General features: G+C 37.8%; 1 protein-coding gene across 1 annotated transcript in view; it reads left to right on the forward strand.

The window, feature by feature from the left end:
• jmjd1cb (jumonji domain containing 1Cb) overlaps window positions 1–15,259 on the forward strand; it is a 334,742-nt gene that overhangs the window by 206,937 nt on the left and 112,546 nt on the right. Inside the window, 1 exon segment of the mRNA XM_030122304.1 lies at window positions 10,427–10,540. Coding sequence (XP_029978164.1) covers window positions 10,427–10,540 — 114 coding nt within the window.

Consider the following 15,259-nt stretch of genomic DNA (forward strand, 5'->3'; position numbering starts at 1 on the left):
AAAACCAAGGTACGGGTCGTACCGTGGACTACCTGTACCTTTGGACCCCTACTGTGTGCACATGTGACAACACATGATTCAAAGAGGGTTGGAGCAAGTGTGATGTGTGAGAACCAGATGAATCAGACCAGGGATCCAGTTCTGTCAGCTGGGATCCAGTCATTTCCAAAGGATTCTTTTGAAGACAGTTTTGGAGTCACAGACACAATTACTGATAGTTATTTCTTATCAATGTGATGGAACAACACAGTGTAATACACGTCTCACAGTATCTGAAGACAGTTTTTGGTGGGTTTTTTTAGCTTTTGAGCGTAGAATCTGATCAGCATTTAACGGTGCAGATGTGCTTTTTATCTGCGTTACTGAACACAGCTGTCCCCTGCTCCCAAAATAACTTCCTGCTGTTCTTATTTGAAGGTTTTCATGTCTTTCATCAGCTGTTGAGTCAGCAGAAGGTCACACCCAACTAATTCAGTCTGACTTTGAGATTATTCTGTATGAATGTAACCATCCACACTAAAGCAGGTGCATAACAAACAGAAAACACAGCTTTGCAGGGATCACATCTGCCCAATTTCAAGCTAAAGACCACATTCAGCCCCTCCTCCCTTTGCATTTGAAAATCCCACCTCTGTTAATCTGTACAAAAGTTATGCTTCTCTTGAATGTTCATTCTTTTATTCATTATAATGTATTTTATGCAGATCCTATTTCACCTGGGCCTTGTATAAACTACTAATATATGATATTTGTGTTCTTGCAGAAAATCAAATGCGTAGGTAGAAATGTATGTCGTAGTGCCTTAGATTTGTTTAACTGTCATGGAACATCACAGTTTTTGTGCTGCCAATTATCTACTCTGTGCATTTAAGTGGAATGTAATCCACCTAAAACCATCCAGATGAATGGGTAGCCCTTGGGACCTCTCTGGGTGAGATAATCCCACTCATTTACTGTGAACACAGCTGCAGTTAGAGGCTGCTGGTGCTGCTGCTGCTGCTGTGGATCTGCTGCCTACTCTGTCCGCACTGGCTCTTACCATAACAAACCTATTTGACGTGTAACACGGTGTAAATCCTGTCAAGATCCCATCATGTATCTGCATCAGAGCATCTATCTGTTCCACTGTCCATTGTAAAGGCTCTGGGCTGTAGCTGCAGTGTGTGAGTCAGACCTCCACCTTCTCAAGGCTCAGCAGGACCAAGGTTATCGTTAATGAAAACTAATGAATGACGAAAACTAGAATTGAAAAAATATTTTCATTAACTGAAATAAACTAGAAAAGCACTCGGAGAGCGCAGACCTCCGCCAAGGCAGAGCAGTTCCCCTCCCATATCACCACCAAAATTTAATCATTTGTTCCTTGTGCCAGTGTCAACATTTCCTGAAATTTTCATCCAAATCCATCCATAACTTTTTGAGTTATCTTGCAGAGAGACAGACAGACAGACAGAACAACGCTGGCAAAAACATAACCTCCTTGGCGGAGGTAATAGAAACTATAATTAAAAGAAAAAAAAACATAACAAATTGAAACTGTATTGTGTGTTTACAAAACTAAATAAAACGGATAAAATTATGGATAATATTCCCTTCGTTTTCGTCTTTGTCAATGTCACATTGATACGAAATCGATTTATGTCGCTCTAGCAATTTTTGCTTGTGGCACCATACGACACTTAACAGTCCGTCACTTGTGGTTACTTGTGGTTTACAGTCGTCTTCTGGTCCTCATTCTACCTGGAAAGATGGAGACTAAAGTTGGGAGAAAGGAGCAGAATCCTGTCTGGGATTTATTTGAATATGATGGAGAAGAAGAGAAAAGATACAACAAAACTAAAATTAATACTAAAACTAACCATTTAGAAAAAAATGAAAACTAATAAAAACTATCAAACCTGCTCTAAAAACTATTTAAAACTAACTGAATTACAGAAAAAAAAGTCACAACTAAATAAAACTAAACTATAAAGAAAAATCCAAAACTATTAGAACCTTGAACGGGACAAACCTCCACACAGCAGACGGTTGGACTGTGGGGCCCAAATGTCAGTGATATTACCATTTTCATATCAAACAATACTGCAGATTCTCATTCTAAATGCCAAATGTCAGTTTAAAGGCAGATTTATGATCCTGAGTGAAAGTTGAAGAGTTAATAGTCAACAAGTTCAATAGTTGCTATTACCAATTGTGTACATCTACACACAGTATTTTTCACTTTCTTTTAAGTGCCAACAGAGCAGGGGTGTCAAACATGTGGCCCACAGGCCAAAACCAGCCCACCAAAGGGTAATTCTGTGGAAAAATTCTACTGAAAGTATTAAGTCATGAGTGTCAAATTGCATTATGAAAATATTTACAATTACAGACTATTCTCACAATAAAATGTGAATAACCTGAACAAATACGAATAACCTGAAATGTTTTGAGAAGAAAAAAGTTCAATTTATAAAAAAATAATAGATTAACTGCGATCTCTAAGTTGTTTTAATAATAAGAGACATAATATTCTTGAAATTGCACTTATTTTTCTCTACAAATGTCAGGTCTACATGGATGTTGAGGAAGTCTGACTTTTTTACACTAAAACGAAGTGAAATATTTGGATTATTAGGCATGTAGAAGTTATTATGTCTATTTATTTTACTAACATGAGTTTGACACCCATGCAATAGAGCAGGGGTGTCAAACTCATGTTATTTCAGGTTCCATATTCAACCCAATTTGATCTCCAGTGGGCCGGACCAGTAAAATAATAACAGAATAGCCTATAAATAATGACAACTCCAAATTGTTTAGTGCAAAAAATTACATTAAATGATGAAACTATTTCTATCCAAAACAAAAAAGATGTGAAAACCCTGAAAAAACTGAAATTTTGAAAGAAAAATAAGTACAATTTTATCAGTATTCTGCCTCAAATAATGATTTCTACATATGCATTACAGATCAGATCTACCAAGTCACAAAACAGGCAGTATATTGTTGAAATTACACTTATTTTTCTTTAGACATTCCAGGTTGTTCATATTTGTTCAGGTTATTGACATTTTCTTGTTAAAGGATATCAGAATTTAATGTTCTTTGCAATAAATAAAAGAGAAAAAATTGGTGTTGCCATTATTTACAGGCATAATGTCATTACTTTTTTTCACATTACAGGGCTCGTGACTGCGACTGAATTACGGTCGCATGCGCCTGAGAATTTCGGTAGTGCGACTGTTTGTGAGATTAGGATCGCACGGTGCGCCAATAAAAAACTGAGCGAAAATTAATACGTGCGCCTAGAATAATGGCTGCAGAAGTACCTCGTCAGCTGAAAATAAACAAGCTCCACGCCCCGCTGACTGAAGCGGAAAATCTAGTCCCCGCCCCCTCGCGTGCGCAGGCGGCATAAACAAAAGGATCAAATAACTCCACCGACGTTTGAAACAATCTCCTGACTTCAGGCGTGGTGTAGACCACAGTGACTAAGGGTACGTTTACACGGCAACACTCCGCAAAGATTTCTCCTTTGCGTTATAAAATCATTCCGCGTTAAGACGCCGCCGCTATGATAACGATCTGCGTTAACATGAGTCCGCGAGGACGGCTGAATACGCTGTAGTGGCCATGCCAGACCAGTAGCTGGCGATGTAGAGCTGTAGTGAAACAGTGGTGGTAAAACAGGCGCCTGCGCACAAACAATTTCCGGTTTAGACAGCCTTTAAATGAGGAGAAGAAGAAGAAGAGGAGGAGGCGGACAACACTATTTACAAACAACAATGGCGAGTGGTCGTACAAAGACGCAGGACTTCTTTGTCTGGACAGACGAGCTGAGCACAGTTAGCAGCACGTATGTTGTTCTGAAACCGGCCATTGTTGTTGTGGTTGTTCCTTCTTTTTCTGCAGCTTTATTGTGTCATAGAGGCTGGCAAACCAGCTTGGAGGCGCATTACCGCCACCAACTGGCCCGGAGTGGGTTAACTGGCGGTTGTTGGCTGCGCGCGCATGCGGTGACGTCATATTTTACCCCGGAACGCTCCGACTCGCGTTAACACGGAGCTGAAATGCGGAGCGTATCGATAACGTTCCACCCTGGACCCTGGTATCAAAAGTTTCCGGATTCAGGCACTCTAGGCACCGTTTCCACGTTAACAGAAGGCTAATCCGCGATGAAATCTTCCCGGAGTCGACTGAATCCAACGCCGTGTAAACGGCCCCTAAGGGCCTTTAGGCCATGAAATAAAAAAGTTGGTTGTTGCAAATAATGGTGTGATTAGTCTTTCTTCTCCAAGAACCAACTAAAGTATATACCACACATTGACAATTGTTTTGCACCTGTGTCAATGTAAGCTTTTTCTTTCATACTCTATTCAAATACTTTATTCTAGGTTGTTAACATTGCTTAAATACATATAGGAATATTACTTGGTATGGCCAAGAGTTTTGCTTGTTCTCCAAATTTTTTATATAATAGTGGTGCGCCTAGATTTTAGCCTGTGCTCCTAACTTTTTAGGGTTAGGAGCATAGTGCTCCTAGGTCAAAAAGTTAATTTTGAGCCCTGCATTAAACCACGAAGAAAATTTGGAGTTATTATTTCTAGGTTTTTATGCTGTTATTTTTGAGTTTGATGCCCTTGATTGTTAACATCTTCAGGATAATTTTTGCATTTTGCACTTTGTAAATTGATCCTGCAGGCCAGATTGGGACCTTTACCGGGCTGGTTTTGGCCCCCGGGCCGCATGTTTGACACCTGTGCAATAGAGGAATCAGTACTTAACAATATGTGTTGTGACAGTGTAGTTAGAATGAAATAAATGTAAAGAGCAGCTCCATAGTAAAAACGAAAATGAAGGAAAGGACCAAAACACCATAAATGTTACAGGACAAAAAACATAACCCCCCCCACCCCCCCCAAAAAAGATCCAGCCCCTGATCCAGGTTATCCAGGTTCTGATCAGTGTGTGCAGCCTGTGTTATGAGGTCGACTTGCATCCCAGCTTTTCAGAAAAAAAAAACAAAGGTAGAATCATCCTGCTAATACAGACCATAGAATAAGTCATTCTTGTCTTCCAGTATTTCCCCCACGTTCTGAGTGCCTTTTGATGGTGAAGGAAACTGGACTTACTAACACCTTGACTTTCTTGGCAATTTCTCTGTAGGGCAGACCTACATTTTTAAGTGTTACGATGGTCTGTCTCTCTTCTGTCATTAATTGCCTTTTCCTCTTTTCCATTTTTATACTAACATACTACTTTCTGCAGTACAATACTGTTCAAATAATGCTCCCAACGGTATGGTACCAAAGTGTGTTCTAACACTACTTTTATGCAGACAGAGGGGGTTGGAAGGAATTCAGAAACATTGGGACACCTGTAGGAATTGGTAGCACTAACTTTCGAGGCTTGATCAACTTCCATTGCTGCAGAACTGCTTTAAGTTGTTAACCCATTTCTTGTTCACCTATTTATATTATTCTGAAATGTACATTATTTTTCAGTTTTGTTTAACCTTACCTTTTTTTTTTTTTTTTTTTTTTTTTTTTTACCTCTGGCAGTTCACAGCTTACCTTTGTACGATTTCAAGCTGTTCATTGGACTTGAACTGCTTGAATTTCAATACAAAACTGGAAAAATTGGGGTGTTCTTAAACTTTTGACCAGTAGTGTGTGTGTGTGTGTGTGTGTGTGTGTCTGTGTGTGTCCCATAAGTCTCCATACATAGGACACGTAATACATTCCATGGTTCTAACATGTATTTCTTTATATTTCTTCTTTATAGTTCTTCAGCAGTGGAGGACACGCATTGAAATGTGTTCCCGACAAAATGGCAGTCATATAGAGCATATTACATGAATAAAAATGGTTTATGTCAAGAAATGTTTATTTTTCCTATGTATGGAGACTTATGGGACACCCTGTATGTATGTATGTATGTATGTATGTGTGTATACATACATATATATATATATATATATATATATATATATATATATATATATATATATATATAATGTAGCAACAACAGCAGAAATCCAGAGGAGTGTGTGATGAATATGGAGGAGCTGAGGGCAGGCGTAGTGAAGCTGAATGATGCACGCAGGGATGGGCATCCATAGATTTGTTTTCAGTTTGTGTGAATATTCTATCCCAGCTGTGGTTCAATGCAGGGACAGCAGCATGAATTTAAACATCAGTTTGTTCCCCTCGTGCTTCATAGATGGAGTCTACAGTTCAGGTGTCAAATGAAGGGCCCACAGCCTCCAAAATTAATCCAGTGTGGAAACGTGGTATCTATAGAGCGACTGAAATAGAGCTGTACACACACACACTCACACACACACACACACACACACACACACACACACACACACACACACTCACACACACTATCAGGTTTTGCTTGCACACACAATGTCCTACTGCCTTGTGGATGTGGGAGGAGGAGTGGTGGTGGTGGCAGGAGTCATGTTTCTCTCCATGTGTCATGTATCACACTGACCTTGTTATGCAACCATAAATCACAGCAGCACTGACCGACCCCCTCCCCCCCACATACACGGACACACATGGTTATATTTGCCCACTTTCTAAAACTATCGAGCAATGTTTTCCTTTTGGCTTTTTTCAGCCTTCAGGGTAAAGGTTGTGCTGTATGAACAGCCTAGGGTCGGTAGAGGTGGACATTTGTCACATTTGTTTGTGTGTCTTACCACTAAATATTTTACACCCTAAAGACCCATTTATGCTACGATACATACTCATCCATATACGGATGGAGCATTCTGTCCGTCCTCTGCCTTCATTTTGTCTGTATTTCTGTCCGTCCTCTGCCTTCATTTTGTCTGTATTTCTGTCCGTCCTCTGTCTTCGTTTTGTCTATTTCTGTCCGTCCTCTGTCTTCATTTTGTCTGTATTTCTGTCCGTCCTCTGCCTTCATTTTGTCTGTATTTCTGTCCGTCCTCTGTCTTCGTTTTGTCTATTTCTTTCCGTCCTCTGTCTTCATTTTGTCTGTATTTCTGTCCGTCCTCTGTCTTCATTTTGTCTGTATTTCTGTCCGTCCTCTGTCTTCATTTTGTCTGTATTTCTGTCCGTCCTCTGTCTTCATTTTGTCTGTATTGCTGTCCATCCTCTGCCTTCATTTTGTCTGTATTTCTGTCCGTCCTCTGCATTCATTACCTCCGACAAGGAGGTTTTGTTTTTGTCATCATTGGTTTGTTTGCCTGTCTGTCTGTCTGTTTGTGTTCAAGATAACTCAAAAAGTTATGGACAGACTTGGATGAAAATTTCAGGAAATGTTGATACTGGCACAAGGAACAAATGATTACATTTTTTGGTGATCGGGGGTGGGGGGGCCCACTGATCTGCCTTGGCAGAGGTCTGCACTCTGAGTGCTTTTCTAGGAAAGACAGCGAAGACCTCCGCCAAGGCAGATCAGTGGGCCCCCATGGCCCCCCCACCCCCGATCACCACCAGAATTTAATCATTTGTTCCTTGTGCCAGTATCAACATTTCCTGAAATTTTCATCCAAATCCGGGGTGCTGATCTGCCTTGGCGGAGGTCTGCGCTCTCCAAGTGCTTCTAGTTTTGTCTGTATTTCTGTCCGTCTTCTGCGTTCATTCTGTCTGTATTGCTGTCTGTCTTCTGCATTCATTTTGTCTGTATTTCTGTCCATCCTCTGCATTCATTCTGTCTGTATTGCTGTCCGTCCTCTGGGAGTTTGCAGAGATGAACACAAATGGAGAGTACAGAGCAGTACTGCTGGGAACCATAGGGGGCAGTGTTGAGATTTGAAACGAATAATTTCCAGAAATGGCAGAACATTCTCAGTATCAACATTAGTAATACCTCCTCTGTCATTGTAATTATTGACTGTCTTCTTCTTCTTCTCTCATTAAACTCTACTCTTCCTCTTGGTGTTTGGCCAATATGTTAATTCAGTGCGGTGCCCTCTAGTGATTTGATCACCAAACGCTCATTCCAACATAATGGACACATGGAAGAATAAACGCAGTGTTGCTTGACGTTTGAAACAGACATACTTTTTCACAAATGTATTTAACCCTTAGTGGTCTGAGCCCATTTTGGCCGTTTTTCAATACTTTTGATTTTGCCTTTATACACTATATAAACAAATGTTTACTATACCCATGTTTGGTATCTTTTTTTTTTTCAGCACAACTTCATCTATCTCATCTGTCTATTATTTTTTCACTTTAACCTGCTATATAAACACAAAAGGACAAAAAAGACCAAAAATATAAAATCCGATTTGAAAAATGCATATACTTTATTGCATAAATAACACAAAGATGCTTAACGAACCTTTTCAAAGACTTTACAATTGAATAGTGGTTCCAGATATTAGGTATATAAAATCAAAAATGTAATAAATTAAAACTGTACTCAAATATTTGACATAAAAGCAGGTCTTTAGGCGTTTTCTGTAGTTTTCTCACCCCCCTAGCCTCCTCATCTGGTTTCAGGTGGGGGTCATTCTCACCTTTACCTGTAATGCTAATACAGTCCGTTGATTAGAATCCACAGATTTGGCCAGTTTATTCAGTTTTGAAAAAGGACAAAAAATGATGTAGATATGGTCAGAAATATAATCCCCCCACACCTCATTTTCATACTTTTATTCACGTTTGTTTGCTCTGGTTTCAAACCGTCATATCTCCGGTTGTATTTGCTCTATCAACATCAAATAAAAAGTGGGAGAGTGTTTCAAGTCTGCGCTTTCAAATGCAATTGTCCTCAGTGGTTTATGTGACCGACTTCCAGTGCAACGACATGTTGACCGTGGACCCCTAAGGGTTAAAGTGATCAAAAATGGGCCTTTAGTGTGAAGACATTCTAACTTTGTCTTTGATGTTCTGAATTTGAACAGAACCGTCTGCTGTCAAATATTATTGGGCTTAATTGGCTGATTGAATGCACCAAACAGCCACATAAACTACCAGTACCGGATCAGTATTTGTGTTTGAAATGTCCGTCTATACTGCAGGATCTCACACACAGACACAGAACTGACTGTAGTAGAGAAGCCCCTGCACAGAGGTGGATGGAACTGAACATACCGAACCGGTCCACAGCACATTCAGACATGTACTTTGTCCAGAGCGGACATGGAGGCTGGTGCTGGTTCTATGGAGGCTGGTGCTGGTTCTGTGTGCAGTAACAGCCTTACAAAGCAGACATGGAGGTTGGTTCTGGTTCTGTGGAGGCTGGTGCTGGTTCTGTGTGCTGTGTGTGTAAGAGCTGAGCTCAGACATCATTTGTGTGTGCAGACATACACAACATCAAAGTAGAGCCTGATGCCTTTGAACTGTCAGACTTCCTCTACTCATTAATTTATTCATCACTTTAGTGCTCTTCCTCTTCTTCGGCTGCTTCTTCTTCTCTCCCTTTAACTCTTTCTCCTGCTCTGCCATTCATTTCTTTTCCATCATTTCACAGCTCTCACTTTAGCTCAGTGGGTTTTTTTCCTCCGTCAGTGACTGCAGCTCCCAAATGCATTTTTCATGGACCAGCAGTGCATATGTGTTGGCGTATTTTAAACGTGTATATTATGTTATTGATCCTGTTGTTGACTAGGGCTGTGTATTGGCAAGAATTTGGCGATGCAATACAAATCACAATACTATAATCATGATATATCACAATATATCACGACACTGTTAACAAGGTGATATTTTTTGTTTTGTTTCATTTTTTAAAAGATTATTTCCTGGAAAAACTTCTCGTGCCGCATTTGGATAAGGAAAGTTTTTACACACAGCTTTACCAGAACAAAAATCACACAAATAAATAAATAAATAATGTTTTGCAGACATTTCAGTTTAAGATCCTGCTTAAATGTTCGTATTCTCTTGCGACAAGTGTTCAGTCCCTGAATTGTCCAACATCACAGCATTATTTTTTTGCATTCCCAATATAAAAAACTAACATTGGCCTCTTTCAGACAGTAAAAAGTGCTTTTAGGATGATTGAAATAGCTGTTGTCAATTAAAAAAAACAAAAAAAACTACATGTATGACCTGCAATATCACAATATTACTGTTGTGGTTTACAAACAGAGCAAAATGCCCATGTGAATATAGAAATAAAAGAGTAAAATACCCATGTGAATATAGAAATAAAAAAGTAAAATACCCATGAGAATATAGAAATAGAAGAGTAAAATACCCATGTGAATACAGAAATAAAAGAGTAAAATACCCATGTGAATATAGAAATAAAAGAGCTTGATAAACAAAAAAGAAAAACAAAACACAAAAATGAATCTCTGCCCTGTCTGCATTCGAATAAATACTTAAAAATATTGATACAGTACTTTTTAATATCGATACAGTATCATGAAGTAAAATATTTTGGAACCGATATGTTCTTGCAGCCCTGTTGTTGACTGTTTTTGTTGTTTTTTTCTTTGTGTGTGCAGTCCTTTAAGCCAGTGGTAGGGAAGAGCCTGTTGTCATCGGTAACAGCAGTGGAATTCTTGTTAGACCGACAGCTGGACTTCCTGTCTGACCGTTCATCCTTCCAGCCGTACCAGGTAAGACGCACCACTGCTCCACACAAACGGCATCATGTTTTCATGTCTGTCGTCTGATGTGTAAAGGTTTAACCCACATTGAACGGCACAGATACTGCTATAGATGCTGACTGTACGAAATGTCAACACACATTCCACGTGCATTCATCTGCGTATTTAGTTTTTGCAGATGTTACACACATATTACTAGGGCTGTATATTGGCAAGAATCTGGCGATATGATACAAATCATGATACTAGGATCACGATACGATATATCATGATTAGAGATGCAACCGATTAACCGATTCAAAGTGATCCAAAAAAATCATTCAACCACAATTCTCCCGTATCAAAGCTTTGTTTCCTTCATTTCTCGGCTGTTAAACATTGGTTCCACTGTTGTGTTTCACACAGATGCTTATTGTGATGCACAAAGAAGCTTCAATTCAGGAAAAGTGCAATAGAATATTTCCCTTCAATCAATTCGAGTCGATTAATCGAATCGTGAATTTTGCATTCGCTTCAAGCACCTAATTGATTAATTGGTTGCAGCTCTAATCATGATACTGTTAAAAAGACAATTTTTTTGTTTGTTTCTTTTTTTAAAATGATTATTTCCTGGAAGAACTGATTTACACCAGAAATATGCACAGATACTAAACACATTTTTTTTTTATCAGAACAGGATCTAATGTCAAATCACAAAATTTAGCTGTGTTATAACTGAAATTCTGTTTTACAGACATTACAGTTTAAGATCCTGTTCAAATGTTCATATTCTATTAGTTCAGAACTAACATCAGAACATTATTTTAGTTCAATCCCAGCAAAGGAACTAACATTATTTAATAAAACAGTGTTAAATAATAATAAATAACATACAAACAATAAAGAAAACCAAAAAATTAAAATGAACTTCCGCCATATCTACATTTGAATAAACACCTAAAAATATCGATACTGTACTTTTTAATATCGATACAGTATTGTGAAATGAAATATCGCGACATATTGCGGAACCGATATTTTCTAACACCCCTAATCATAACATGACAAAAGAGGAATGTGTGTAAAAACAGGAAGTGAAACAACAATGTGAGAAACACCAAAGGTCACACAAGTGCTCTGTGACTGGACGGGATATCATATACACTTTTATTGGACCTCCTCTACATGCTACGTGGTGGACTACAGCTATGGATTGGGGGGGGGGGGGGGGGGGGGTTGTTTGTTTGTTTCTTTCTTTCTTTCCACTTAAGTTTTTTTTTTTTTTTTTTTAACATATATTTGACAAAACAACAAAAAAATGAACAAACCAACATTGCTTGGGTACATTACACATATTTCAATACATTTGCATTATCCAGTCTTTCCACCATTTTTCGCTATGTAAACAGTCCATTTGTTCTACTTTTTGTCCATTTGTGCTTCCTGTAATCGCAGTCTGTGAGTCACCCTTTCCATTGTATATATTCCATCAATAATTCTGATCCACTGGTCCTGTGTCAGTGGTTCTGTCCTTCCCCAGTTCCTTGTAATAGCTTTTTTGCAAGTTACTAAAAGTATTTTAACCAAGTATATGTCGTTTCCTATGGATTTGATTTTAGTCGATTATTCTATCAATTATTGTCTCGATTTGAGTTAACGATTATTTAAATAGGTGAAAAAAATTTTACAAATATGAAACAGACATGTCTAAAAATGACAAATAACTGGTCCTTTATTCCAGAACCAGCAGAAACAACCACCATGAAAAGTATAAAAGAAAAAGTAAATATAAAAATATCTATATAAAAATAACATTAACAGTATAAAAGTATATATAAAAATTTTCTATATAGAAATAACAACAGTATAAAAGTATATGTAAAAATATCTATATAGAAATAACAATAACAACAGTATAAAAGTATATATAAAAATATCTATCTAGAAATAACAATAACACTAGAAAAGCACTCGGGGAGCGCAGACCTCCGCCAAGCGCAAAAATTCCCCACATAATCGGTGATACAAATCCTACATTTATTTTTTAAAAGAAAATCCGCCTTCTGGATCAGATCTGGATCAGCCTTTGAAATGTGATAGAGGACCCCATTGTCAATTCCTGAGTTAAATTTCATGAGTTTTGGTCAATAATTAAGCGAGATATTGGGAAACGAAAATTTTGGCCCCATTTACCACAATGTTAACGAAAATTTCAAAGTGATCCAGAATCCAGGATTTCTTCCGGATCACCCCCAAAAGTTAATCATTTCTTCCTTATCCCATTTCCAACAAACCCTGAAAATTTCATCAAAATCTGTCCATAACTTTTTGAGTTATGTTGCACACTAACGGACAGACAAACAAACAGACAGACAAACAAACCCTGGCAAAAACATAACCTACTTGGCGGAGGTAAATATAAAAGTATATATAAAAATAGCTATAGATATAAACAACAAACCAGTCCAATAACATCTACAAACAATCTGTCAGTTCAGTCTACAACACATTTGGATCCAACTGATACCAACTGAACTAACATACAACTGAAGGACAATGGAAAAAATAAAGGAGTCAAAGCTTCATTTCACAAATTGTAACTGAATATATTTTTTTAACTGATTCGAGTCAATTGAGTAATCGTTTGAGCTCTACACACTTCACTGCCCAAATTTAGACCAACTGCTCATTTTTTCTGATACTTGTGGAAAATATTCAGACTGAACAAATTCAGACTTGCACGCACACTTTCGATTTAATTAGTTAGCCAGATTTAATGATTTCTAACCGACACTGCATGTGTGGTTTAGTTTGTCATGCAGCTCATGGATTTACCTAAATACCAAATAATATTTGACAGGGACTTGAAATTAGGGCTGCAGCTATCAAATATTTTAGTATTTGAGTATTCTCCTGAAAATTCCTTCGATTAATCGAGTAATTGGATAAAACTTATTTTTGCTTGGTCAAAGAGCAATTATAAATACACAAAAGGAAATGAGGTATTTCACTTAATAATGAAGGACCAATTGGTTCCCTTTTTTTTTTTTTTTTTTTTTTTTTTTTTTTTTAATAATTAACGGTTTTATTTGTTACATTCATATTGTACAGGGTGGGGAAGCAAAATTTACAATATTTTGAGGCAGGGATTGAAAGACAGTGTATAACCAATTAGTTTATTGAAAGTCATGAGAATTCATTTGCCACAAGAAAATTTACATAATAGAAAATGTTTTTATTCTATGTGTCCTCCTTCTTTCTCAATAACTGCCTTCACACGCTTCCTGAAACTTGCGCAAGTGTTCCTCAAATATTCGGGTGACAACTTCTCCCATTCTTCTTTAATGGTGTCTTACAGACTTTCTGGTAATAGTTTTGCTCATAGTCATTCTCTTCTTTACATTATAAACAGTCTTTATGGACACTCCAACTATTTTTGAAATCTCCTTTGGTGTGACGAGTGCATTCAGCAAATCACACACTCTTTGACGTTTGCTTTCCTGATTACTCATATGGGCAAAAGTTTCTGAAAAGGTATGGATAATAGTGTTAGGTATGATTATGACATCAATATATGTTTGGTTTCAAAACAATTGACGTAGTGCCTGCTGAGAAAAAACAACTAAATGTTCATTGTAAATTTTGCCTCCCCACCCTGTTCATATACAACAAAATGTATTTTCTTGACTAGAAACATTTCCAGAGGCAATTGCAAGCACAAATAAAAATAAATAAAACACGAATAAAAATAAATAAAATTTAATTACTTTCAACTTGGTATTTCTTGTAAGTATCATTAATATAAGGCATTAATAAATTTTTAAAAAGGCATAAACATTGCCTTTTTGTTGTGCAACTGAACTTTGGCAGATATAAGTTTCAAAATTTACAATTTAGACATAACAGGAATGTGTTGTGGCATAAAAGAGACAAGAACATTAGAACGGGAACTTGGAACAAGTCCATGCATGAACAGTGTTACACATTTCTGCTATATTCAGGAGAATCAAGGCAACGGCCCCCACCCCACCTTATCTGTCTGTCTCATAACCTATAATCCACACACACACACACACACACACACACACACACACACACACACACGTCCAGTTAATTAATGATTCACTTCATTTTTGCAAAAAGTAGTTACATTTTGCCAAAATTCGGCCATGACGAGGTCAGAGAAAACTTTCACCCAGCCGTGCACCATTTCGTTCGTGCTTTTAGAAAATGAACCATGCAAATCACTGCTCGCTGCATAAATGTATACTTGTCACAATCATAATAAACTAGCCACACATTCGACAGTAGCCGTAATGAACACAAACCTAACCCTCCGCAGGGCTAACGTTATGTTAGTAAGGTACATTAACGTTAATCTCATGGATTTGCCCTACGTTAATTTTATTTTATCTCGGGTCTGAAATGCTTCCACACTTGTGACATGTTCTGTCTTTTTTTATTGTGTTTTTTTTGTCTTTCGTCATTGTTGTATTCACTCGCCTCTTCCATCTTCCCACTACTTCAACCGAACACTTCCTTTGTGTCAGTAACGTAAGCGCGTTGTGCCTCATAAAGTAGTCCTTGTGAAATGCTGTGCTTTGAGCTTTACGATTAAATAAGTGATTCCTCGAGGCAGAGAAAATTCTTCGATCATTTTTTGTAAGCGAGGTACTCGAATAACTCGAGGAATCATTTCACCCCTTCTTGAAATAATAGCATTTTTGAGAACCGAGCATTCCAAACAGT

Source organism: Sphaeramia orbicularis, chromosome 19 (assembly GCF_902148855.1).
Source record: "Sphaeramia orbicularis chromosome 19, fSphaOr1.1, whole genome shotgun sequence".
In the NCBI taxonomy this organism is placed as follows: Eukaryota; Metazoa; Chordata; class Actinopteri; order Kurtiformes; family Apogonidae; genus Sphaeramia; species Sphaeramia orbicularis.